We start from the raw sequence: 27,457 nt of genomic DNA on the forward strand, positions 1-27,457 counted from the left end.
TACAATGAGTTGCTGACCGGTATGAAATGCTCTGCTGTTTCCTCTTCTTTCCTCCAGGGCAGCATGTTGCCCATACTTAATGTGCGTTTTAAAAGTTATTTACCAAATCACTGCGTTATGACCTTGTGTTTCCATCACATTGCTCACGTTGTTCTAAATTCAGTGTGTATGAGAATGTGTTTAGGGTGCAATCACAGATAAGTCTACGTGATTAGAAGGATCCTATCAAAAAGTGGGGAAAACGAGGTATTATTTTAAAATTAATCTTTGAGAAGTGCTGGTAAACTACGTAATCCCTGCTACATGGTGAGAAGCAAGTGTAAATGTTTGAAATACAGAAGATGTGAGTACATGAAGTCTATTGGAATTTACACTCTCATCCACTGCTGCTAAGAGTGGAAATAAACATCAGATTCCTGATGTCAGGTATTTCCAACACGTGGATAGGTAGTGGCTGCTGCCAAAGGGTGCTAAAAACATCATAGATGGAACACAGAGCAAATGTGCGTCCCATTTATGACCTCAGATATACTCAAAATAATGTGTAAAAAATACCTTTTCAGAGTTCAGAGCACATAGAGAATAAACACGGTAATTTATATCTTGCCCGATCTTCCAGTTGTTTCCCGTAGCGCTGCTATGTGCTTTGTCTTTCCCTCTGTGAATCACAAGCATTTGCATCTTACAGGTGGTAGTTCAATATTGTATTCATTGCACTGCTCCTTATTGTAACCGGCTGCCATCTGGAATTCTTCTTGCCTGGGAATCTCTAAGCACAGTGTAGTTAATTAGTTTGAGACTTTAGGACACATTCTTTGGGCTTCCTTAAAAATAAAGAATACTATGTCTATTTATATTGCAGTTGATAGGTTGAAAAAGAGAACTGGTACTTTATTCTCTTCTGTTATCATGATAAAGGTCAGTTAAAAAAAAAGCAAAGTTTGTTTCAGAGACCTCCCCGGTCCAAATGTATTTATGTTTTATGGCAGGTGTTTCGGCAATTATCACTGATTAGAAAATTAGATGCTGTTGCTATAGCAGCATCTTTATTCACTAATTAGTTTTGGCACATTCTAACTAGCACTAGCTCAGCTAGACACAAAGCTATTCAGATGAGACAGGCGAAGGTTGGTGTGGAAATGGCGAGTCCATGCCATCAGTACATTAACCTGGGCACAAACCAGGTTCTCAGAGCACAACCAAGACCTTGGTGGCCTCATCCGTGTTAGCGAAGCACAAGAAAACAAGAAATTGGTGAAATTCTGAGCTATAGTCATTCAATTCTCATTCTTAAATTCTGTTTTGACTGTATCGGTTGCTGCAGAGTCAGCAAACTCATGCTTTTCTGTTTCAGACGACAATTGCAAGGACGTTGTTGCTTTTATTTGGGCAGGCGATGTGTTTCTTTGACTTACCGTATAATGCAATCAATTATTATTTTGTTGTTGTTTTTAATAGGACCTTTAGTGTGGGCATCACTTTGCAGAAGTGGGTCTCACAGTTATGAACCAGTTACAAGCAGACAAAAAGCAGCCATTTGTAGAAAAATTAGTGCAAGTAAGAGGAAGTAATAGAAGTTGACTGAGTGCTGAGGCTGCCCAGCAGTTTCCCTCTGAATTTCCAACACACAGCCCTAAGATAGAAACACTTGTACTGCTCAGTTAATATGCTCTAAATGAAAGATGTCCCAGGCACCTCAGAGGCCTGTAAGACCAAGTTAATGAAAGATTTAAATGAGCAAAGCAGGGTGGCTTTAAAACAAATTGTACACCTCAAAGGCAGGGGTACCTAATTCAAGTTAAGTCCCCTGAGAGGATAAAGAATCACACAGGTCATCAAGTGAAAAGAAATTCATGTAACTTAACATCTCTAGTGTCAATGAGAATTTTGCAAATATTTTCCTATTTCATGTGTGGTTTTTTGATTATGTTTAATTTATTTTTTTAATGGTGTAACAGTATTTCAGCAGATGTTGAGGCATTCAGGAATTCACAATTTTGTAAGAAATTTCTGCCTAAGCAATTCAAGCAGATTGTTGTTGCTGGTAAGATGGCTGGAAGGAAGCATACAGTTATAAAATACAAGCAAGCTATACGGAAACATTAGTTGGAATTATCCATTTGAACTGATTATCTTATTGCTATCACGTAAGGGACTGTAGGTAACCAGAAACACTCTTACTGCCTTATATGATTGTATCTAGATCTAACATAGTGTTTATGGTTTGGCCTTACGACATTTCAATCCAAACTGCTGTGCGAAAGTGTATTTTAGGATCTTTCACTTACATGTGGAAGCAGATTGCTGAGAAGTGCATGTAAATGTTGATTCAGAGTTGAAAATGTGCCAAGAGGCTGCTAGTAAAATATTTACTGATAACTTAAAGATGGAAATATGTCTTCCTTATAGAGCTATAACTTCAGTTTGGAAGATATTTGGAGGAGGAACATCTTTATTTTTATATATCTATAGACTACAGAGCTGCGTTTGCTCTTGAGTCGATTTTCTTTCAGTAATTTTGCTCATGCCTGGCATAGCTTTCAAAAAAATTGGAAATCAATCTGATTGCCGTACTATCATCTTCAATTGTAGATAGCTTTAAATATTTTGGAGTTGTATGAAGGCATTGTGGTATTTCAGGCCGCCATAGGAACAAAATATTTCTTGTTGTTTCGTTGTTTAAGGTAAAAGAGATTGCAATCTGAAATCTGAGAAAGGAAAAAGACACAAATGATAAGCAGTTTTTCATCAGAGAAGTTGTAAAAACTGAGTGTTGGCTGTTATTAAAGTTGGATAATGCTGTAAAAGAGATTAAGTTGTAAACAATTGCTTGTGGAAAGTAGTGGGGTTTTTTTGTTGTTTTCTTGGCTTTTTTAGCATTTTCTAATCCTGCCTTTCAAAAAAGAATAAGAACTCCTGTTCTGCTTGAGTTTTGCTTTAAAGCCTTGGTCTTCCTCTTAATACTACTACGTTGCCTACCGTTTTTCATTTATATTTAAGCAGATGATTATTCTCCCCACGTATCCAACTCTCCACCTCTTTGTATTCAAATGATGATTTCTTCAACTTGTCAAAATGAGCCTGAAGGATGGATGAGGTCTACAGAGGAAGAAATGGTTTCGGCACTTACAGCAGAACGTGTTAGTGATCCAGCAAGTTTTGCTGTCTCTGTATCAGTGGTATTACGCTGTCGTGTTTCGACAAGGAATTATCTTGCACAAATCTTGTGAGATCAGTGGTAATAACTAATACGTCAGTATAACCTTTAATTTAACGCTGTACTTTTTATTCGTAGTAGCGCTCTGAAATGTTTTGAGGTATCAGTCTCATTTCTATGAGAAAAAGGAATATGTTCATTTTCAAAATTCGTGTCAACATATGCACTTTGTCTAGGGAAATGTTGCCTATCATGAGCAGTCTCTATAGAAATAATAATCTGGCACTGAAAGGGGAGGAAGCTGGGTTTTGGTTTTTAGTTTGGTGTTTGATTAGTGCCTTTATAACCGTATAATAGTTGGGGTTTGTGCTGTAATAGAAAAGAAGGCATTTATTGAAAAAAACATGCATTTGATGAGCAGTGAGCTCTCTTATTTTCTTCTGGCATTGACCTGTCTGTTGTCAATCCACATATTTGTGCAGGTTCCTCCTAGAAAGTGACCCAGAAAGAAGAGCGATGTCTGTGCAGCTGTGCTGCAGGGGGGCTGTTCACGTCGGCTGAACTGATTTGATCATTTCATATATCGCAGTACTCAGACTTTCAAGGTGAACCCAAAGGACTTCAGTCGCTATTCACAGTTAATAACAGCTGAACTCCTAACTTCAGAGTTCAGAGAGATGGAGTTTGCTAAAGTATTTTGACCGAAAGGCTTCATTTGAACGGCAAACTAATACGTACTTGGATGCTTTGCTTCATTGAATAGGTGGCGTTATGAACCTCTTCATTCAGCCTTCCTTACTACTGTTGTCCCAAAATAGCTGCAGTCACAAATGTTTAGGCTGTCTGGCGTTTGTGGTCGTTACTTAAAAAAAATGACAGTTCCTGATTTTGTTCAATGTGAGGATGTGAGAAATGAAGTAACTGTGGGAAATAAATGCCAGATTCCCTTGCTGTGGAACTACTAAGAGTTCCAGCAGAGCCTGGATTGTCCATGGAAAATGTCTGAAACTTGGCTTAGTTTTGAGAAATGCTCCTTATCGTTGTGTACTGAAGAATAACATTTATTTCTGGAGTATGAGGTGAAAAAAGGGAAAGGAAGGCCTGCTGAAAGGCATATATCATTTTTCTCCCCAAAAAGCCATTTACTCTGAAAATCAGGAACATGAATAAACAACGCAGACAATTTCATTGGTATCTTGCTTTTCAAAGGTTCATTATGTCATTAGAAATATATTACTTAATGGGTGTCAGTAGTTAATAATAGTAATTAACAATGAATAATTAAATTCCCAATTCTTTTGTTGTAGAATTTGTGTAAGTTGAGGCTGTTTAAATGTTTTCTTTTTGATGCATGGGGGGCGAACATGAAGACGCTACACATTCAAAGCATAGAAAACATACATTTGGCTAAATAAGAAAGCAGTCAACTAACTGTTGTCAGGCCAATTTACGTTGTGCTTTTTGTTTTTCTATACGGTTTCAGAGATAATTTCAATGTCTTTAAATGGTGAACTGAAAACTTACTTTTAGGATTGACAAGAAGGATTTCTTCTTTAAATAAACAAGTTTTTGCAAGACCTGAAAGAGAAAATGACCTCAAACCCCAAATGTCTCGCACTATCTAAATGCCTGGTAAATCACTTTCCAGCCTTACATTCAAAAAGCTGGTGGAAGTGAAAAGCACTTCAACAGAAGCTCAGCTCCAGTCAAATCTCATAAGTTTCAGATGTTTGATTATTTTTGTTTGTTTGTTGTGGTTTTATTTTGTTTGGGGTGGGTTGTTGTGGGTTTTGTTTGTTTGCTTTGCTTTGTGTGGGTTTGAAATGGTTTGGTTTTCCCTCTAGGCAATAAGTGCAGTCTAAATATTGCTGTTATTAGTCATCCTTGTCTACCCAGTGGCATTGATCAGTGTGCCTTTTAATTCTGGGAAAGAGGAAGCAGTTTTGGACACAAACTTGAAGTAAAACTGTGATTCATGATCTAGATGCCCAGTGAGGGAACATAGTTTAACACTCCTCTTCAAATTCTGTACACTAGAGTAACCTGGTCATCCTCTTAATCCCTGTTTTTCTGGATTTGGGGTTTTTTGGGGGGTGGAGTGAGGGGAGATTGGGGCTAGATGTGGTATTGCATCAGGAAGAGGCTCGTCTGCAGATCCCAACCAGTGTCGTACTTGCTTGGCATTTGATTCATATTGCCTCTACATGCACGGTTGGTATTTCAGAGATGTGTAATAATTGCTGGCATCATACACAAAAGATGAAGCACTCCATCCACTGGAAGAGCGTACTGCATATATTAATCGGGGTTTAATAAAGCTGCTTCTTGTCAGCTGTCATCAAACTGACCCAGTGAGGACTCATTAAAGAATTGTGTAGACAAGATGCGGAGGAGGTGGCAGGAACCAAACTGTACCGCACTCGCTCTCCTTCCTACCTGTTTGAAATCCACTTTGCCTTCAAACAGTGACAGTATCAGTTAAGATGTTGCTGTAATTGAGCCTTCTTATTTTTGTAACAATTCATTTTAATATATACTCTGTATGCTGTCCTTCCCATCAAATTTAATTTCTGACAAGTGTGAGCATGCTTGTCTTACGCTGACACTTCTTTTCTGTTTGCTTTCTTTCTTGCTCTCCTTTTTCTCTCTCTTTGGTTCGTTGTGTCCGCCGATGGGTGGATTACTCAGAGAATGTTCTCCACTATAATTTATGTTTATCTGAAAACAGGAACTGCAATTCTTCCATAATAACAAGCTCCTCTATCTAAACAGTCTCTATTACGTTTCACTGCCTTCATTTTCTTCGTGTCTTGTCATTTTTTCATTTGCTACCGCTGTTAATCTGACATCCTTTGCTCCAAAAAAAATGTGTTTTATTTACAGGGCACAGCATTTGGAAGTGCTCCTGTACCCTCTCGCAGGCAATTATGTGAGTCTCTTAAATTCCGCTCTGTGTTGTAAAGATGACTGTGTTCATGTGCTGTAGCATGGCATGCCAATCTAGAGTTAATGCCCTGAGGTCAATATTCAACCACTGGTGTTGTATATTGCCTGTAATGTGTTTGTAGCCAACAGCTTCTATTGAGCCCTTCTTTACTTCTTTGTTGTGTTTTGTTCAACACGTCATAAGTTGAGGCTGCGTTGTGCACTGTAGAGTTGCAAGAAGGGAAGAAAATACCATAATGACTCAAAGTCTGGAGAGGAATAAGAACAGTGTCCTCAGATCATATGTTCACCATAGTAATTAGTGGTATTGTTAAAACTAAAGGATCTGTCTTTCCTATTCTTCAAATTAATGTCTCCGTTGTGCAAACAAATGAAAAAGAATTTGGATCTCAAAAAATTACGGAATGAACTATCAAACAATATGGTCTAAGGCAGATGTTACTGAGACCAGCTGTATTTCTTATAAGACTTTCCTTCTAACTAGTTTGAAGAACAAGTTCGTCCCCTGAGTTGAGGAGGAAAGGGAACTTTTATAGAGGAATCTCTTTTTTTTTTCCATAAATCCATTGGAAATATTGATAAGATAATATGGCTTATGAATAAGAAACAAAAATTCCCCCATTGTCCACCCAAAAACTGAAAAATCACAAATGTCATGTGTTATATATAAAAAAAAAAAAAAAAAAAAAAGAGAAAGGCTCACATTCCATTTCAAGATGGTCTCTGCTGCTTTAACAGTGTGTGCGTGTGAGTGTGTATCGGATACATAGAATCTCAGAATACCATCAGACTTTGCGATTAGGACCTTAGTACGTTTCTTGAGTCTATTTCTCTCCTTCTACCTTGAGTTAAATGTCCATCCTTAAGACGCTGGTGTCTTCCATATGCACATAATAAGCTACAGCCATGCACTGCATTATTATAATTATTATGCACTGCATCACACCGCTGAATGTCAAGTAGATTCATCATAATATAACATTACAGGCTTATTCATAAAATACAGTGTAGTTTGAACAATGCTTCATTGTTGGCAGTCTCGAAACGTGTTGCTTGCATAAATTCACCAATGCTGCTCTTGTGTATTCATAGGAAAACATACAGCATTTGTCTGTGAGTGTGGGTCTTGCAAAAGTAACAAAAAATATGATCTGTCTATGGCTGTCCTTTCTTTTGTGCAATTATCGAAGATGTTCCTTTTCAACTGGCTGTATATAAGAGGAGAAAAACATCGAGATGAAACACTGTTCATGAAATACAGTTGTTCACCTATTATCATTATTTAAGGGACAGTATAACCAATTAATATCGAATCCTTCAGAAAAATAATACTCAAGTTATCATTTTTAGCCAATATGTATATTAGCAGTCTTCCAAAATGAAAATTTAAATTGCTGCTTGACTTACTTTCCATTTAAGCAAATTCTGCCACTGGTCTACATGATTAATAAAATCAATGAAGACTTTGGAAGGACACCAACATGATAACATGCTTTAGCATGCTTAGTTATAAATAATCAGAAGTGTGCATGGTACCACTGTTGATAGTTTTCTTCCTTGTATGGAGCCCCCAGTTGAAATGAATGTTCAAGTGTCACCTGATGAAGAGTTTGGGCAGAATGAAGTTTGTGTATCTAAATGAAGATGCAGAGCTGTGAAGTGAACAGGGGAATGGAAAATTCTTGGGTGAAATGTGTGGATGAAGTGGTCAGAATCTCAATGATTAGCTGATGAAATAATGGTAAAACTATCATCACTGAAGAGGGGAGATGGGAGAAATGGCGCATTGTGGAGGAAGAAACCTCATGGGAGTGGTTTTCTAATGTAGAAAAAGGCCTAAGGTGGTAATGGGAAATGTGTCAGTTACAAATGAAAAGATTTAAAATGTCTTCTTTCAGAATTTTGAAGGAATTTAGAAATGAGCAGGCTAACCTACTAGTAAAAATAGTTTCTCTTAGAAAAAGTACTGGCAGTCATTTTCTTGTGGAGTTATCAAAATCAACAGAGTCAAGAGATGCAAGTAGTAGTATGGTTAATATAATGCCTAAAAAAAGCTTAATAAAAATACCTTCCTGTTTGTGAAGTCCAACCGTGATATTTTCTGCAAAGGTTTACCTATCACGATTCTCTTTTATGTGTGATGTAATTGTGAGCGTAGAAAAATAAGTTGGTATGTTTTGTATATGAGCTTTGTAAGGAAGTTTTACCCTCGGAGAAGGTTCAAAACTCGTCCCCCAACCATAGGTCAGATACAATGAGTTGTGCAGCCTGAAGGAAATGTTAAAGATCTTCATCTCACAGAGGGAGTGTTTAAATGTTTCCAAGGTGTGCAGAGATGTGCACTTAGAACCGCTTTTGGGAGGAAAAATGCAAAACTCTTAATTACTATGAAATAAATAGGTTCTTAATCCTATAGAAGATGAGGTTTATGCCAGAGTGACATCCATAGATTCAGTTACTGTCTGGCTGGAGTTTAGGAACATATCTGACTAACTGTAAAAGACTTTCAACCATGTTTTAATGAAGCAATTTGCTCTCAAAAAATTAACCAATAATAATAGAAATAAATTATGTAAATAGTAATAAACCTTAATAGATATTGCTTTACATTTTTGACTCATAATTCTTCATTGTAGTATTTCTAAAAATGGCTTCATCTGACAGTCACCTGCTAAATTTAATTCACTTTCAATTAAAAATTCATTAGAAAATTATCCAGTTAACCGAATAGGCTTTTGATCAGGTTTTTTTACTCAGTAATACATTCTTAGCGATTTAGGCTTATTCTATTGTAATCACAAGTTATAGTCCTATTAACTGCGCTGGATGGAAGATCATGCTCTGTTTTTGCAAAATTAGGAAATATATATTCTGAAATAGTTTTATTAATATTATTTTTAAGTTCTTCATTTGTGGGAGACAATTGTAATTCTTTCAAGAGCGGCTCTGGCTTTCAGTCCCGTTTCTATGGAAACAAACATCAGTATAGTGAAAGTTTTTCAAAAGTGACTATTTGAAAACATTGGGGACAGGAGAATTCATTGGAGCAAATTTGGAACCCACTCCAAAAAACACGAAGTTTAGATATAGAGCAGAAATTAAAAAACAAACATAATATAGCTTAGCATGGGGGCTTTATTTGTTTCTTAATTCCATGATTGACAAGAAGGCGCTTTATTCTTTAAAAAATGTGTTTATTGCATTTAGGTTGTGCTGGTGCAGAGCTCCCCAAGAGGGGTATAACACAGGGAGATGTGTTTCTAGACCTGGGAGCACTAAGGAATTCAGAAAAATGAATTTTAGTTTTCAGTTTGTGTTTGATGAGGCAGAATAAAATGTATTAGGCTGGTGTGTACAGCGGTACATTCAAAATCTCCACGTTTGGTTTGCATACTACACTGGAACACGGAACAAGAACTGAAACAGATCTGTTGTTCCTCTCTTGGTTATCTTATTCTTAAGCTTGTAAAAAAAATACTGTGGTCATAATTTTAGTAAAAAATTATTTCCTGTTTAAATAAAATAGCCCTTAAAAAAGCTTAGTGTTTCATCACTGAAATAAATGGTCTATCAGAGTGAGATTCACCCAATTACAACATAATCAGGTTTTCCTGTCCTGCTTTGCGCTCGCAGCCTTGATTACACCTTGATCGAGGGAAAATAAAATATATATATGTGAAGTAGAATACAGAAGTGATGCACTGAGGGTTTGCTTGTTCTGCTGTTCCTGCTTTCACTGCCATTATAGTGTGTAAAAATGAGATGCATCCTTTTACACTTCTTTTGAAAATTAAAAGATGAAAACTAAGGGAATGCATTGAAATTAGTCTGTTGTCATTCGGTCATATTTCTGAAGCTCAAACACACAAGAAGAGAATGAGAGGGTTTTATGTGCTTTGTTAGAATCATCTATTGTTGGGAAATAAACATGTGCTGAATGTTTTCTGGAAGCTATTTCAAGCTTTTGTTATAAGCAAATAAAATAAAAGCAGTACTTGCTACAAAACCTGATTAAGCTTTTCTATAAAGCAACAATAATTTTTACATCCCTTTTCTGCAGGCTAATAATTGCCTTAGTTTTGTTGTTAAAATAACATATCATATAAAATTCGCTGCTTCCAGAATTTTATTTAAAGAATAACTGACATTTGTTGACGTTTGTCTGCATATCTGAACTTTGGAGGTTTAGAGACTATAATCCGAAAGAAAACAGACTTAAAAATTAACGTAGTAAAAGTAAACTCTAACGGAAAGTAGAAAAGCTCTACGAGTTGTATTATACCAGTAATTGAGTCTCCCTCTCCTTCTCTAACAAGAACATAATAAATACTGAGCCTTCACCGGGAAAAGTGAAGGAGAATTCTTCTTAAGGAGAGGCCAAACAGAGTTTTGTTTTGCTTGTATGGTGGTGCCTGTATAGTGGATAATATTCTTGCTTACCAGTGTAGGTCTGGAAGTAAAATTACCGTCTAGTAGTTACTTTAGCTTCATTGACTATGTCAAATCCTTCTTGGGTAATGACGTGTGAGCATACGCTGGGTTCAGCTGTAGATTTCTGTTGTCCTGTTCACATTCCTTGGCTGGGAAATTTCAAAGAACAGAATTCAATTATCAAAGAATTTCAGTGAATGAAATTCAATTATCCTATACAAAAAAGCCCCAGTAAAGCTGGGCACCTAACTGTAAGCACCTGTAGTTTGTCTTTCAGCAGCACTGGCTGTTCATAAGTTGGAAATTATATTTAAAATGTTTTATCTTAATAGGTGGCTAAAAAAAGTCTTTGGTCATTTATTCTTTGGATTACAATGTGCATTGCATTCCAATATTTTCTGATTAATTAAAACAAAATAAAGGGAACTGCTACTCCAGGCTGGAAACAATGTGGCTATAGTTTAGTGTAATGTGAAGGACGGTGTATAGAAAAACCAGCAATACATCCTTTCTTCTTTTTGCCTAATAAATTACCCACAGTGAGACCGTAGGAAAGCGTTGCAGATTTTCATTTTAAATGGTCAACCTCCTCTTGTGATGTGAATTTTTATTTATAAATAAAATGTTTCTAAAGATGTGAAAGATCTCACTTCCAACTGTCGAACTTAGCAGCAAGCTGCACATGCAGATGATCTGTTAGGAGCAACGGAGCTGCTCTGCTGCTGAAAGCTTCATCTCAGTTACACATCCAGGGTGAATATGAGCACAAGTCTCAAGATTTAAAAAATTATTTCTCTACTCATCTTTGCGAAGTCTGTAATCTGTCTTTGGATGCAAACATGATCTCTTGTATTATTTATTGGGTATGATACTAAATAATACGTTATGAAAGTGTATAAGAGGCTCAAATATTTTTAAATGAACTGTCAGACACAGCCGCAGACTAAAGTGAGAATCACATCTGGATACTTTACAGTTCTTTTTGACTTCAGTGCCAAAATAAATTTAAATGCAATTTGTGCGGTAAGTCATATGGAATAAAACAGTAGCGTGAAGAATACCCTGCAGTATTAATTCATCTGAGAAGGGAAACTACTGAGTCTGAGTACTTCTGTGTGCCAGACTTCTGTTTCATTGCCCTAAGCATGGGATGCCTCACTACAGCTTCTGCATTGCGTTTGCATTGAGCTATAAATTACAAAAGGAAACACTGCAGGAAGCAGCCTAATGATGTTATTTCCTAATGGACTTATAATGTCATGCAACAAAGATTTCCTAAAAATACTTAACTAAATAACTGCAGGATGAGGTGCTATATTGTTGTAGTTTGTCAAGTTTAAGCAGTTGCCCTCTTTCTGAATTAGGTGGAAAATCAAGAAAGGCAAATATGGAGTAATTATTTCTATTGCTTATTTTGTAACTAACTGTTTGAAGGCTGTTCTTTTTCCTTTGAAAAACAACAGGCAGAAGGCAATTTAAATACTGTAATTTATCTTTGGGTGATGTACTTAAAGCAGCTGAAAGCAAATAATTTGAGCATGTAGCAATTAACATTCTGATCCCAGTAAGGGATTTGCATATGTTGACCCTCACCATCCTAATGTGGCTTGCAGCAGGTATGAGGTCTAGTTCTAGTTTCAGCTGCAGAGGAAAAATGTTACACTTGCCTGTGCTGGTTTGATATCAAATACCAAGAGATTGTACAAAACTGTTTGTCGCACATCCAGATTTTGGTGGCCAAATGTTCTTTCGCTACAGAGGAGGACTGCAAGCTGCCCTTTGGGAACTGTCACCCAGTGACCTATGTCAAGTCTATCCCGAACCTAAATACCATGAACAAAAATATTACATGATTTATATGAATCCTTCTGATTGCTGATGATGTAGCAGATATTGCCAAGTGTGTGGTGTGAAATTGCCATTTGGCTCCCCCGGAATCTGGATCAAAATGTCCAGTAATGCAAAAGGCAGGTTTGTGGTTTGGTTTGGTTTGTTCTTCCATGGGATCCTGCAGACATATAGTCATATTTTATGTGTATATATTTTATAACACCTTATCAAACAACATGGTCTTGCATTGCTTCTTCACAGACGTCTCCTATGAGAGATGAGCTGTGGACTAACTGGTGCTAAGGTACAGAACTGTTTTCTCGAAAGAAGAGAGTCCAGGACTGGATCTACACCATCAGTGTGAAGTTGTTAGCTCAGATTTTGGGCAGTAGCTCAGCCTCAGTTGTGGACAGTAGATAATCAGTCGTTTGAGTGTACACTTGCTAAGAAAAGGTATAAAATTATGGAATTTAAATAGCCAGTTTGGGAAATAATAGTTCCGTCTACATATGGTCTGTACAGATTTGCCAGTATTTCTTTACAAGGACTGGTTTATAGGCTAATCCATTGATATTTTAGACATATTAATTTCTAAATGCCTATATTTACTTTCTGGTGTCATTAATGGATTTCAGACTTGTCCCAATTATATTTATGAGGTGGGAAAAAGACTTGATAATCATACTCCTATGCATTTATTGCCAATTAAGCAAACATGCTGAACCCCATTTCTTGTTGTTAGAGAGCATTACCTAGTAAATAACTGAATTGTTTTAATGTAGGAGGCTACTGACAGAATTAATATTGAAGTTCCAATGGGTTCTTTTCTCAGAAGAGGGATGATATTTCTAATACTGACTTTCTAATTGAACTTTGAAGTTACAGGCTTTCTTTTGTTTGTAATATCTCAATAACAACATATGCCAGATGTTGTCTTCCCCCAAACTCTGCATTTGAAATACCGAGAGTAAATGAAATTACACTGCCTTGTAGTGTTTAGCTTCATTCTGAAATTAAACTAATCTATTTCAGCTGTTTAAGTTAATTATGCTTGAGAAAGATACAGTATCTCCAAGCAAAGTAAAATTAGGAAAATTTTAAACAAAACATATATTTAAAACTGAGTGATGCTTTCTGGATATCAAAAGATGAGGCAGCAAATAATGTCAGTTTAGGTGCTGCTTTCTGTTCATTCAGTCGTATTTCTCTGGCTAGACTTTATGGGAAAACCAAGCCTTTCTGAAAGGACACTGATGGCTATCTAGGGCAATTTTTTAGCTGTTATTGAGGAAAATGTGTTTACTTTGACATCCCTAAACAAAGTATGTTTAATAATTGCATTTTAAAGTAACTTAGAGCTGTGCCATCTTGTGATTGCAGTCTTTTCTTGGCTCCTAGGTTAGCTCATCAGGGTCTAGTAACAAAGACTGAGAAACACATTCTATGAAATATTTTCTCTCTGTTGTGGTACTGGAATACAAAATAGGTTCGATGGCTGGGAATCAGGATATGGATTGTGAGCAGGGTCTGACTATGCAGACTATGTCTGCAAAATAAAGCGCAAGTAGAAGTCGGTTCTTGAAATGATCCAATAGTTGGATTTGGTTTGAGGTTGGTTCCTCCTTCCCGCCTCCATAGTTTGAAGCAGTTTATGTAGCTAATAGTGTTATGCTTGTGTTACTGTTACAGTTGACCATCCATGCTGGCGTTAGTATTTGTTGGTCACCCGTTCAGTATTGTCTCAAGTAATTATTTCTGCTCAACTACTGCTGTTTGGACTTGTCCAGATGGGTGTTGTCTCCTGTGTGGGATCTATTCTGTCTCATTGAGGCCAGAGTTTACTATTTCCTGCCTGAGTGCAAGTCGTCTGGTTAATTCGAACAGTTGCAGAATGGAAATTATCTTAGTTGTACTGGTTTTATACCAGGTGAAGAGCTACTGCAGAACACATTGATTCCTACATTAAGTCACTGTGCTGTGTCTGAGTGTGAGGCAAATAGAACAAAAGGACAAATACTCATGTGCTGGATCACCTCCTGACTTCCATGTCTGTTCATCTTCCAGGTTCTTTAAAGCACTGGTATTCTCATTTTTAGGTGGGCACTATTTATTCCCTACTCCCTGCAAAACCTCAGGAACTGGATACACATTTATTGAAACATAACAGACCTCCCACAGTATTAGTTGGGACGTTCACTTACTGGTTTTCATTTGCTTCAGGGTTTTATTTTATTTTTATTTTATTTGTGACTTAAACCAGAGACTCCTCAAGGCACGAGTTCGAGTCCTGTGACAGACTATAAAATATCTAGGCTGTTCTGCTGTGCTAAATCTGCAATGTTGTAAATCCCATTTAATTATAACAACTCATCAGACTTCTCATAGTATTCCCTTGGAGTGAAGCACAAGTGAGGCAGCGTCTCTCAGGAGGTGATCCGGGAAGATCTGGATATTTAAAAGGAAGTAATTTCTTTGCAGTCTTTCTCATAAGAGCTATAAATGCAAGAAGAATATTAGATATATGAAAAAATATATATGCTTGAAGCTGCGTATTGTATTGTTTTTTAATGCTGCCTTCCAAGAAATAACTGGTTTATATTTAGAAAACCTCAGTGTCTGAGGAACGTCATTACATGTGATATATGAACTTTAATGCTAGAAGATTTTGGGTTCTGATATAATACAGTCATTAGGTGATATTCAGAAAGCATTACTTAAGTGCTCAAAGGCTTCGAAGTCAATGCCAATCATTTGATCCTGGAGTGAACTTAGTTGATAAACTGCTGTGTTCTTTATCTGTGGGAAGCAATACAGATTGCTGGCACTATTGATTTTAATGCTGAAAAGCAGAAAGGCAGTCTCTCAGGGGAGCTTGCCCTTTGAAATACCAACACAAGCATTAAAATTACACCTTTATTTAATATTAGTTTTGGAAGGGAAAGGGAGAGCTGCATTTATTCCCTGTTTGAATCAAGGTACCGTGTCATAGGTAGTATCGTATTCAACACAGTGTTCTCAGTCTGTGAAAGGCTCTACAGACACAGCACATTTCAATTCAACATAAGAGCCTAAGCCCAACTGCTCTGAGTTAATTTAGACACACATCAGTTTATGCCAGAGGAATGGTAACTGGTGCTTCTGCGGCAGCAGAGACGTCAGTAGCAAAAGGTGCAATAAGGTATTTAGTGTCTAAGGAAAAGAGAGACAAAAAATAACATATGCTTCATTCACTAAGGAGGCAGGAAGGAGATCATTATAATTGTGTATTTTTATTATATAGATGAGGTTTTCCTAAGAGAAAGGGTAAGAGGAACGTCTGGGAAGTATTTACTCCAGTGACAGAGGAAAAGGATCAACAAATTATCTACCTATTGCTTTACACACAGGTAAAACTCATGGTGTAGATGTTTGCCATACGTGTTGGCTCTCACAGAGGATGCTTTTGATGGTGCGTTTAGTCAGGATAGCACACTGCTTGAACTATGCAAAATGTGGCTCTGGAAAGGTTTCTTTGAAGACATATCAGCTTCTGTTGCTGGGCATAACTGTTTAATGACTTTTGGCATAGGTGCTAGGGTTAGTTAATATGTGGCATCCAGGGTGCCAGTCTCTAAGGGTGTATTACAGTGAATTCCTGTGTCTTATTTAGGTGTTTCTTACAAAAATGCTACCTGTTCTACTATAGGAGTGCTCCAGGCAGGTAAAGGCAGCACTTCCAGGACCAGAAGTACTCAACATTAATTGCGTGTTTATTTACATAAAGCTACATAATTTGCATTTTTAAAATTATGGTGTAGGGTGGAAAAAATATAAATGGCATTTGAAGCTTAATATATTTTTCACCAGCAACAAATGTTAGTTTGTAAAGCCAGGGGTTAAATACAGATATTAATACTTTTATTCCCATTTAGTAGAAGCTTTTACCAGTTCTGATTTCTTGGACAGTGAATGCAGCAAAGTGCATCTTAATTGGTAAAGGATGTTATATTCTAGACTGATTGTGGTAATGTGATTTATACTTCTTTCCTTTCACAGAGCAATTCCTGTGAAGGATTAAGCATCTTCAGCAAGTTGTTAAGCCTGCAGAGTTTGGCATATTCCTTACCCCTTAGAATTATTCCAATTAGTCCATCCGTAGCACAGTTAGATAAATTAATAGCTGTGTCCTGTGTGCTCCTGCTGTGCTGTGGGATGCAGTTCTGCAGCGTCGTGTGCAGCTTGTGTGTATGAAGCATCCCTAGTAATCCGTGGTTTTCCTAACCACGTTATGAAAATTTCTCTTACAGACTAGAATTCTAGGAGAAAGTTATTCCCAGACAGGCTATAACCTTATAATTTGATTGCATCTGGTGACTAAAGCAGTCGGCACATGGCGGGAGTGGACAAGGTGCTGTGGGAACCAGAGGCTGAGTCACCTCTGAGCTGTTTCCCACATCCAGGAATAATACAGCTCACCAACTTGTTCAACTGTGTATTAAAGCATTAAGTCATGGCAGTAGAAACCTTAATGATAAAGAGCCCTTGGAATACCAAGAGCGTGAAATAAGGAGTAAATGGTGTGGTTGGATCTCAGTGTTCATGCACACGGGGGATTGTGTGTGACTAAGGAAGGGGTGGGAGGTCAGCCTTCTACAATTATGAAGATACAATCATTTAGTGTTATCTAAATTTCAGAATTTTGTAGCCTTTTGGATGAAGGCTGTTATTAATTACATTTTAACAAATTTACTGTAGGGTGATGGTAGTGTTAAGGGATTAAAAAGATTTCTCTACAAAATGAAACATGGAGCAGTATGTCTGGAAGCACCTTTTATTTTGAAGACTAGAAAGAAAATCGCCTCTGAATACAGTGGTTTTGTTCCTCTTAGCAATGTAGTTGAGATATTTTCTATGATTTCTTTTCTGTGATTCCTTAGTCCCTGGGAATAGCTTGATGATTCTTGGTCCTGATCCTTTCCATAGAAGCAATTCTTCATAAATACATTCATTTATTCATTTATTTGTTTAAAATAAGAGCATGGGCTTGGAAGTACCAAACCTTACTGTACTGACAATATCGTTCCACTAAAAAAAGGATGCTACCAGCACTCCAATAAAATTCCGAATATGCATATTGTCTAATATACAGCTTACAGTTCATGTTTTCAAACTGAATATTTAAACCATGAAACAGTAGCACAAGTTTCACATACAAAATCACGTTTGTTGGAGTTTAAGAACCAAATCTAGCAAATACCTCAGAGTCCAGCTGTGACTGCCGGTTGACGTGCAGGTGCTCTGAAGCCTTGCAGAAATAATAACAATGTGGAAGTCGGGAACTTTTTACATAGGGATTTCATTTCAGAAAAATGTAACAGCTTCATCGTAAATGCAGAAAGTAATGTGATAAAGTAATGATTATATTTGCAAACCAGTCGTTTTCAATGATGGTGGTTTTTTGATCTGTTACAAAATCCATTCTTTTCATGATGGGTGTAAGAAATTTCTTATAAAACATTGGAAATATTAATTAAGCATGGTAATCTATTACAATAAAACTTATCTGATTACATAGAAGTAGTTACTGTAATGAGTTTTGCAACTTGAAATATAAATCATTGTTCTCTGTCAGGATGAAAAAAGCCCTCAAAGATAACCTTTTTAATCACATACCCTTAAAAGAGGATTGTGGAGATAGAATACATTGTGGTGCACAAGTCAGGACTGTGAAAGCTTTCTGTCTAGATATCTCATATTTCCTCATGGCTTGGCTGCTTTCTGTAAGGGATTTAATGACCTGTTGTTATGAGAAGTCTGATATGGTTGTATTATCTCAGGCACACAATAAAGTGTGTTTTGTAGGTATATCTGTTCAACAGAGGTCTTAGTTTTTCCCTCTCGCTTTTCATTACAAGGTAGGGCAGCCACAGGATGGAGAAGGGATCTGGTCATAGTTCCCACACGTATTATCAACATATGGCTTCTTCATTAGGAATCAGCAAAGTCCTTACCCATATCTCATATAGCTTCCTTAAGTGTGGAAGAGGCATTTTTATTCTTTCTTCTCTCCAGTGCAATTTGGTATTTCAAACTGGCCTGAGGATAGGAAAAAATTATTAATTACATTTCTGAGTGCCTATCCAGTGAAGTGCAGAAACAGGTAAAGACAATAATTCCTAAAACTCATTCTTTCGAGGCTGTTCTTCATAAACCTTGTAAAATCTGACAGTTATTTCAGGTTTCAATGTTTCCGTACCTGTTTTTACTAGCAATGAAAGACGCTTAAAAAAATAACAGTTAAAGACTTAATTAAAGGCACCGTAAAGAAACACTGCTCAAGTATTGTTAGCATTTGGTTTTGACTCCCGAAGTGCACCTCTGTTTTGCTAATAGAATTTGGATTCTATAACAAGTATTTGGCAGCTAATAAGAAGCTCCTTATACATAAACGGTATTTTGTTTGTATAGTTTGATTTTGCAATGCTTTTAATAGGAGAGGCAGTGGTATATATCAGTGAGTTTTGGTTAAAAAAAAAACCAGCCACCTACAAGAAGATCAATGCGTTGTTTAAAATGGAAACCGCCACCATGGAAAACTTTGGGCATCTTTCAGAGAAGCACCAGAAAGGTGTCTCCTTGAGGAAAAACTATCCACCAACTTAGCTCAGTGGGATGCGCTACCACGTTAACTTGGACATTTGTTTGGTTGGATTAGGCTGCTTGACCTCCTGCTAAAATGCAGAGGTATGTTATAGCAATGGAGCGGCAAAACCAGCCCACAGAAGTTAATGATGCTTTAGATTGTCCACCCTTTTATTTAGCTAATCCTCTGTTCTGCTTTTTCCGTCACCTTTTTAATTACGAGGCTGGGGAAAACAGTGGAGTCTTTTTTATCATCAACATTACAAGACAGATAAAAGCCCAAGACAGAAATGTTTTGTTGGTCGAGGTTGTTTTCAAAGTTGTTAGTTTTCCACAGAAAAGTAGAGATTAAAGTATGTGTGATGTTTCAAATCAGATTCACGATCTCACCCATTCTTTGTACCGAACATTGCTTACTTGCATTGGCAGCGTTCCATATGGTTAACACGAGCCAATTCAGGGATCTTTTTCCTATATTACTTCAGTTTTTCTTTTCTAGGAACAACGTGCTTGCACATCTTTAGTACTTGGCACGATTCTGTTTCTCTTTCGGTTCTAGACAAGAAAAACAAGTTGAAATCAATTAAATATTAATAGCCTAGAATACTGGGGGTGGTACAGTGATTCATTAGTTTTATCTTGGAAAATTGAGATGTTTATTCATCAGTCACAACTTTATGAATCGATTGTTTAATGGGAAATTAATCTAATTTTTTTTTCTTTGGAGAAGTAATTCTTTGGCATTCTTTTATCTTGATTAAAATTCAGCTCTAAGTATGAGAGAAAGTACAAGAGAAACTTGAATTCTTGCACAGGAGCAACTAGTTACCCTAAAAACAACGATGTCTTTTGTATGTGTATGCTTAGCCATGTACAGCAAAGTGCAGAGTATTTGCACACGTGCACCGAACGGTAGAACCTAATTATATTGAAGAGCAGAACTGAATGAAGAGTTCACTCAGTCTATGTAAAAGAATTATGTCCCGTAATTTCTTTTCCAAGATGAAGTGACCTTGTTCATTCAGTTGGTCCTTGCACAGGAAATTTCTCCATATTTTCTGGTAGCTCTTGTTTACCCTTTTGGGGATTTTCTCCATTTCTTGGGTTTTCCAGGGTATCTTTTGTTTTCTTGAGTGCTGCTGAGCATTGAACTGATGTTCCATAGAGGCCACAGATCATAATCCAGAGATGATCTCACTCTGGCCACTTCGTGCCCATCCACTCAGTCTTGTAATGTCCCACAATTCTTAAAAGTCAGCCTTTGCCCTCTGCGTCCTGAATTTTAAAAGTACCATCAGCAAACTGTCAGCCAGCTGCCTCCTCTCAAGCAGAAAACATTTATGGTGATGTACGCCAATTCTAGACATACTGCTCTTTCCAGTCGTTTCCCTAGCACAGCCATCAACAGCTGTGGGTCTCTGTGTCTGGCACATTTTTTTTCCCTCCCATTAAAATCAAACTTCTCATCCTTCAGTCCTTAGGTGCCAAGGCTGTTTTAAGCGTGAGATTTTTATCCTATGAGTAGTAATTTAGCTATTTCATCCTTGAGGTCCTTTAGGATCCTGAGGCAGACACCATCTGGTTCTGCCTCTGTTATTTTCCCCCATTCCTCATAATATTTCCTTCCATGTCCATATTTTTCTTATTCTTTTACTCAAACTTACTGGACTAATCTGTTTGGGGTGTTGTTGGGTTTGTTTGGTTGTTTTGCTTTGTGTGGGTGGGGTTTTGTGTTGGGTTTTTTGTCTGTTTTCTTTGTTTTTGTGTGTGTGTGTGTGTTGGGGTTTTTGACTCAGAAAAAGCCTATTTCTGGTGAGTCCCGTCTCTTTACGGAACAGTCATGGTGTCGCCTGTTTCCTCCTCCCCTTGATCCATTAACATTGGTTATTCCTACCGAAAGGAGTTTGATGGTCAGCACGTGCTGGAGAAGCATGTAACACTTATTTGGGACAAGTGCTGTATTAGTTATTTAAAATACTTCAGAGGTTAAGACTGTCAACAGATTTAGATTCAGATTGTCATTACAAGGTTTGAAGGGTTCACAGACTGAAACAGGTAATGGTACCAACAAGGATATCCAGTTGCTAGGTTCAAGACTGTATCAATAAATATCTATAATTTAGTTTTATATTTAAAAATAATAACTTGAAAACAAAAAGGATGCTTTTATAGGTAGGACTAAGCAGATCATAGTGTGGACAATATTTTAGGCTTCTAATTTAGCATTTTAGCTAAATTGCTGAAGTACATTTACTAACACAGAGGTCTGAATGATCTAAACATCAGAACATTTTGTGTACTATATAATATATTGTGAACTAAGTCTACTTATAAACATGTATACATATTGATTTTTGCTTAGCAAAAACCAAGTAGATTCATCTCAACTTGTTTTAGATCTCAAGAAACTTGGTTTAGATTTTAAAATGTGACGCATAAAGGACTACAGAATTCTAGGAGGAATGAAATAAATGTTACAATGTATTTTAAAAGCAAGCAATATAAAGCATTTCCTGTAACCTTGATTATCTTACTGTTGCTGTGCAAAACTTCTCAGAAGCAAGCTAGCAAAAGAGAAAAAGACAAACAAGGCTAAAAATGTCATTATTACTATATTTTTAATATGTTATCATAATTATTAAAGTACAATTTACCAGTTGTTTTTTTTTTTTAAATCTTTTGAAATTTGTCTTTTAGCAAAATGAAACTTTGAGAATGAATTACGGGTTGATAATATATGGCCCTTTTAGCTGAACTAAAAGTTTTCTAAACTTTGAGGTGCACAGTGAAGCTGTTTGTTGAGTCAGTGAATCTTCAAGGATAGTTCTGAGATAGTTCTGTCGCTGAGAAGCTGCCTCTGTGCTCATCAGAGTCTCACCAGACGTTCTTGTCAGAAAGAGCATCTTTGCTAAACAGCTGCATAAACATTTGGGATGCTGTTGTTATCAGAGGAATTGTCCAAGTGTGCATGTTTTAAATATCATTCTGCTTGGATTGATAGCCTGGGAAGAGAATTTTGAGTACGATGTAATACCCAATCCTAATCAGCTGTCAGGGCATGTCAGATACTTACTTGTTTGCCAAAGCAGCATCTAAATCGGAAGATAAGTTGGTTACTGTAGTTAAAAATGATGGAGCACCCGGAAAGTGCTCTTTACAAACTAACCTGTAAACTAGAGAGGCGTTATAAGCTGGTGAATATTCTCTGGGTGTTTATAGAGAAGATATTAGGAAGGGTTGTGCTCGCTGCTATTTCTCTAACTTTTGTTTTAAGATAGTATTGCAAAAACCACTGCTGAGCGTACTCCGAGTGCAACGTATTCGGTGTGCGCTACAGCTGATAAACTGACAGCGTCATCGAGGTTGGAAATGACATTTAGTTCAAAATCTTGGACGTGGCCATTTTCTGAAACTTTGATGTTGAAAACCCTTCTGCAGAGCCCTGAGGCTGAACAGAAGAATTAGCAAGATGGTACAAATCACAATATGCATATTGCCAGAATTCTTGGATTATTTTGGGTAGGAAATCTAGAAATAAAAACTCAAATACCTTTCAAAGTTTTTGCGCCTGCATTCCTGCAAAACCGTGCCACCCATCATTCAGCAAGTGACATTGATTTAGCCTTCAAATGACTTTTCCAACCCAAATCGCTTTTTCTCAAGCCTGGACTTGGAAGATAAATTCTAAGAGTGTGTGTGTGTCTCAGTAAAAAGCAAGTGTACCCAATATAAAGTAATTGAGCTAATGACAGAGCGTGCTGTTGGACATAAAATGATGCGGTCCGACAGATTTAACTAATTGTCATGTTGTGACCTCCTCCATGGAGTGTACACTTGGAAACGAAAATGTCATAACAATTATGGAATTATTTCAAATATGCATGCATGATACTTCTGTGTCATAATGTTGAACAATGTTATGTTGTTATACAATCTTTTGGAATTTATCTGTAAATGGTTTTCAGGTTTGCCAGTAAGGCTCTATGGTTTTTCTTTCTGAAAGAAGAACATAAAACTATAACTGGTCTGCAACCATCATTACATATGTTTAATGCAAAATTGATGACCAGTACAGAATCACAGAATGTCAGGGATTGGAAGGGACCTGGAAAGCTCATCCAGTGCAATCCCCCCATGGAGCAGGAACACCCAGATGAGGTTACACAGGAAGGTGTCCAGGCGGGTTGGAATGTCTGCACAGAAGGAGACTCCACAACCTCCCTGTTCAGCCTGGGCCAGGCTCTGCCACCCTCACCGGGAAGAAGTTTTGTCTCAAATTTAAGTGGAACCTTTTGTGTTCCAGTTTGAACCCATTACCCCTTGTCCTATCATTGATTGTCACCAAGAAGAGCCTGGCTCCATCCTCCTGACACTCACCCTTTATATATCTGTAAACACTAATGAGGTCACCCCTCAGTTTCCTCCAAGCTAAAGAGCCCCAGCTCCCTCAGCCTTTCCTCACACGGGAGATGCTCCACTCCCTTCAGCATCTTTGTTGCCCTATGCTGGACTCTCTGCAGCAGTTCCCTGTCCTGCTGGAACTGAGGGGCCACAACTGGACACAATAATCCAGGTGTGGTCTCCCCAGGGCAGAGCAGAGGGGCAGGAGAACCTCTCTGACCTACTGACCACCCAACTTCTAACCCACCCCAGGTACCATTGGCTTCCTGGCCACAAGGGCCCAGTGCTGGCTCATGGTCACCCTGCTGCCCCCAGGACCCCCAGGTCCCTTTCCCCTACGCTGCTCTCTAATAGGTCATTCCCCAACTTACACTGGAACCTGGGGTTGTTCCTGCCCAGATTCAAGACTCTACACTTGCACTTGTTATATTTCATTACATTTTTCCCTGCCCAACTCTCCAGCCTGTCCAGGTCTCTGATGGCAGCACAGCTTCCAGTGTCACCACTCCTCCCGGCTCGGTGTCATCAGCAAACTTGCTGACAGTCACTCTGTTCCCTCATCCAAATAATTGATGAATATATTGAATAATCCCGGCCCCAGCACTGCCCCCTGAGGCACTGCACTGGATACAGGCCTCAGCTGGACTCTGCCCCATTGACCACGACTCTCTGGCTTCTTCCCTTCAGCCAGTTCACAGTCCACCTCACTACCCGCTCATCCAGACCGCACTCCCTCAGTTTACCTGTGAGGATGCTGTGGGAGACTGTGTCAAATACAATATAGAAAAATCCCGACAAGTTTTCATAACTTAAAAATCATAACTCAAGTTGTATGCTGTAGCAAAGATGAGCACATCTGGGAAGGGGAAAGCTTTCCAGAAGGAATTACCCAAATTAACTGAAATGTTCAAAGAAAGATCATTTTTTTTTCATCTGATCAATATCCTCAGAGAGAACCATGAGACACATTTTATTTCTGAGCAATATCTTTACATTTACACCCGCTCAGCTCATTAGCACAGTAAAAAGCCAAGATCTTGTACTAGATGTGATGAAATAATTGCTGCAAGCTGAATGTATAGACACATTTTACAAGTTAAATGTACAAAATTCACCCATTAGGATCCCTTTTGCCCCCAATTTGTCTTTCACTCCCAATTAAGAATTTTCTGTAGAACAAACAAACAAAAATCCCTCAAGGACTAATTCTTCAAGGTGCTGAGTGTATTGAGATGGCAAAATATCGCTTGCTTCAGCCGAAGTCCTTTTTCAGAAGTTCATGCATGGAATCCTACTAGCAATTTTCTTGGCCTTTTCTTCAATCAGTCTTGCTTTTGATGGTATAACATCTTTGTTTCTTTTAATTATAACAGTAGCAGTTTGGGATGAACCAGCAATAGGTGTGATTCTACATATTTATCCTCTGGGTTGGAGGAAGATGAAGTATTAGATAGCTTTTTGCAATTAGGCTGCTGTCAAGTTTCAGTTTTATATGATGAGAAGCAATACAGTATTTCAATGGGAAGGTAGATACTGGCGTTAAGTGGGTGGAGGCGATCATTCTGCTGAAATGAAATCCCTATAAAAGTCTGTGTAAAACCAATTTATTCTCTTGAAAAGCTGCTGTCTTGTGCCAATGAATTTAGGTGGCAGCCTTGAGGTTTCGAGAGGAAATGAGTTTGTTCTTTGCCCAGAACAAGTCCAGAGTCTTGTTCAGTCACTATCCTGATAAAGCAGCTAAGCAAACTCTCAGTTTCAGTTCCTTGTTTTACAGGACAGTTGGATTTGTGTTGTGTTTTGCTGAGAACATGCCTGTGCATAACTAAAGGATATCTTGTGCATGAATCTCTGGTGCCCAAAGCACTCCTGCTTTTAGGTAAAAAGGCAAATTAAAGGGGGGACCTAGTGAGTTTGGAAAGGAGGATTTTTTTCAGTCAGCAAAATGACTAGGAATAAATGGGCTGATTAATTAAAATCAGTATGTCTACTCATGGAGTAAGGCACTCGAGCATGATATATATAAGGAGTTATTGTCCTGGATTCTTTGATCCCTCACGTTGAGAATTAAATGTTCAAGTCTCATTCTCAGTCTGAAGGTTGAATACAAATCCTTGGGAGCCTTCCCCTGGTAAATTGTGTCCTGTCACTTTCCCCAAGCGTTCAAGACTTTCAGCGAGGTCAAACTCACAAATCCCTTCCCTTAACCTCCTGTTTCTGTACTATCTTTACACGTGGACACGTGGAGTTAAACCCCACAAAGATTTACTAATGCGGGTCTTTTCTCTGTAAACCTCCCTCTCTTACAAGGCCATATAAAAGTTGATGGCAGATCAAATGTGCAGTACTTGCATGCTGGTTAGCCATCGGAGGAATAATGAATTGTACCTATTCTCTTTCAGGCCAAAAGATTTGTTTATTTACATGCACCAAATGATAGATATTATTTTAGGCCTGTGTCTTTAATTAGGAGGTTTGTTATAAAGTTTCAGGAAATCTACTTATGTCAATAAAGTCTTAATAAACTTTCATTTTGCAACAAGTCTTCTGGAAGGTCTCCAAGTGGCTATTGGGTGTTTCTGGACAAAAACATTATTCTTCCCCAATAAAGAGACATGGCTAAGACAATTGTGACCCGTTCAAATTAAGACACACCAATAAATGTAGTATTGATGATATTCATTAAGGAGATTACATTAAAATGTAAGGACAAGAACAAACTGTCTTTGTAAAACCAGAAACAAGGCGTTTCTTTTTGAGACAACCACTTTTTATGGTTTCTTCTGGCAAAAGGAGTTTACAATGGCAGGGCAGCAGTAGCAAGGATCCTGAATTAATTCATAGGCAAACGGGTGGGAATCGATGCAAGGGACACATGAAATAACAGAGGTTTCCCAGCAGAAATTAATCAAAGAAATTGCCATTTGAGGCACTGAACAGAGAAAGGGGGTCACAAAAACGATTCAAAAAGAAAATCAGCTTTGGAGAAATCAGTCTCATGGTGTTTTCAGTCCTTTTGGCCAGGCAGGTGTGGAAAGGTCCCTCTCAGCTGGTCCCTGGAGCACTCGATCCTGCTGCTGGCTGGTTCTCCCCGATCCTCTGCTTTGGTTGGTTGATTGTGGGTTTTTGGTTGTTTGGTGGTTGCTGGTTTGGGGTTTTCTTTGGGTTTTTTTGGTTTGTTACTCCTTAGGGTTTCATACATTTTCAGGTTATCCATATGAGAACATCAGATAGGTCCCCACACAGAGGATGGAGGAGTAGGGGGATTAATGGACGCTTTTCTAAATTGTTCCCTGGTCTTTTTTTAATTGAAATTGAAATTGTAATAGAATGTACAGTAGAAAGCAAAGCCCAGGGATGCGATGTGTATTTAAATGACACTGGGTTTGCTTGTGGGTGCCTTGTCAGTCCAGGGGGAACCCAATAAGTGAGTTGTGGCAGAGCCTTGGGTGCCATCAACATTTTGCCGAATTTGAGTCTCGATCCTGATGTTGGATTGAATATGGGATTGTTTTTATTCATAATATGGGATTGCCTGTTACCAGTTCTAAGTAGACTTTTTGAAAAAAAATGTTTAGTTTCAGTTATAGGTTAAATGCCATTTGTTTGGGGTTTTCCTTCAGTCCTTAGTGGTATCCAATTAGTATTAGAAGGCGTTTAACTTCTCTCAGTTAACCATGGCTTTGCTGACCTACCATCAGAATTTTAGCAGAATCTCTATTTGAAACTGCTACCAAGTGTCCCAATTTTAACGAAAATACTAGGAGGAGATGGGATAACATGGTAATTTTGCTGCCTGCATCAGGAGATTCAACTGCTGTTTCATCCTTGCACTTTGTACGTTTTTACAATCGCCTTCAGTTTTGTGCTTTATATGTGATTTTAGAACATAACTCTTTGCATGAACCTCTCTTTTAGTTCTGTTTTATTTTAGAATTATTTTCTCCGTAATTGAAAGCTGTGATGGTGCTCTAAGGAGAATGGTGGCATGAAAGAACTGACTTGTAGCCATTCCAACGTTTCACTTCTTTGAACCATCAGTAAGGCTACATGATACATAGCCATTTTGCTTGG

General features: G+C 37.9%; 1 protein-coding gene across 5 annotated transcripts in view; it reads left to right on the forward strand.

Moving 5' to 3' along the window:
* The window catches only part of CCSER1 (coiled-coil serine rich protein 1), a 424,423-nt gene that overhangs the window by 323,612 nt on the left and 73,354 nt on the right, over nt 1-27,457 (forward strand). Inside the window, exon 10 of one of the 5 annotated variants that reach the window (XM_065062410.1) lies at nt 6,041-6,086. The exons of the other annotated variants lie outside the window; for them this stretch is intronic. Coding sequence (XP_064918482.1) covers nt 6,041-6,086 — 46 coding nt within the window. The remainder of the gene's footprint in view (nt 1-6,040; nt 6,087-27,457) is intronic. 5 annotated transcript variants of the gene reach the window in all.

Source organism: Columba livia, chromosome 4, assembly GCF_036013475.1.
Source record: "Columba livia isolate bColLiv1 breed racing homer chromosome 4, bColLiv1.pat.W.v2, whole genome shotgun sequence".
Taxonomy (NCBI): Eukaryota; Metazoa; Chordata; class Aves; order Columbiformes; family Columbidae; genus Columba; species Columba livia.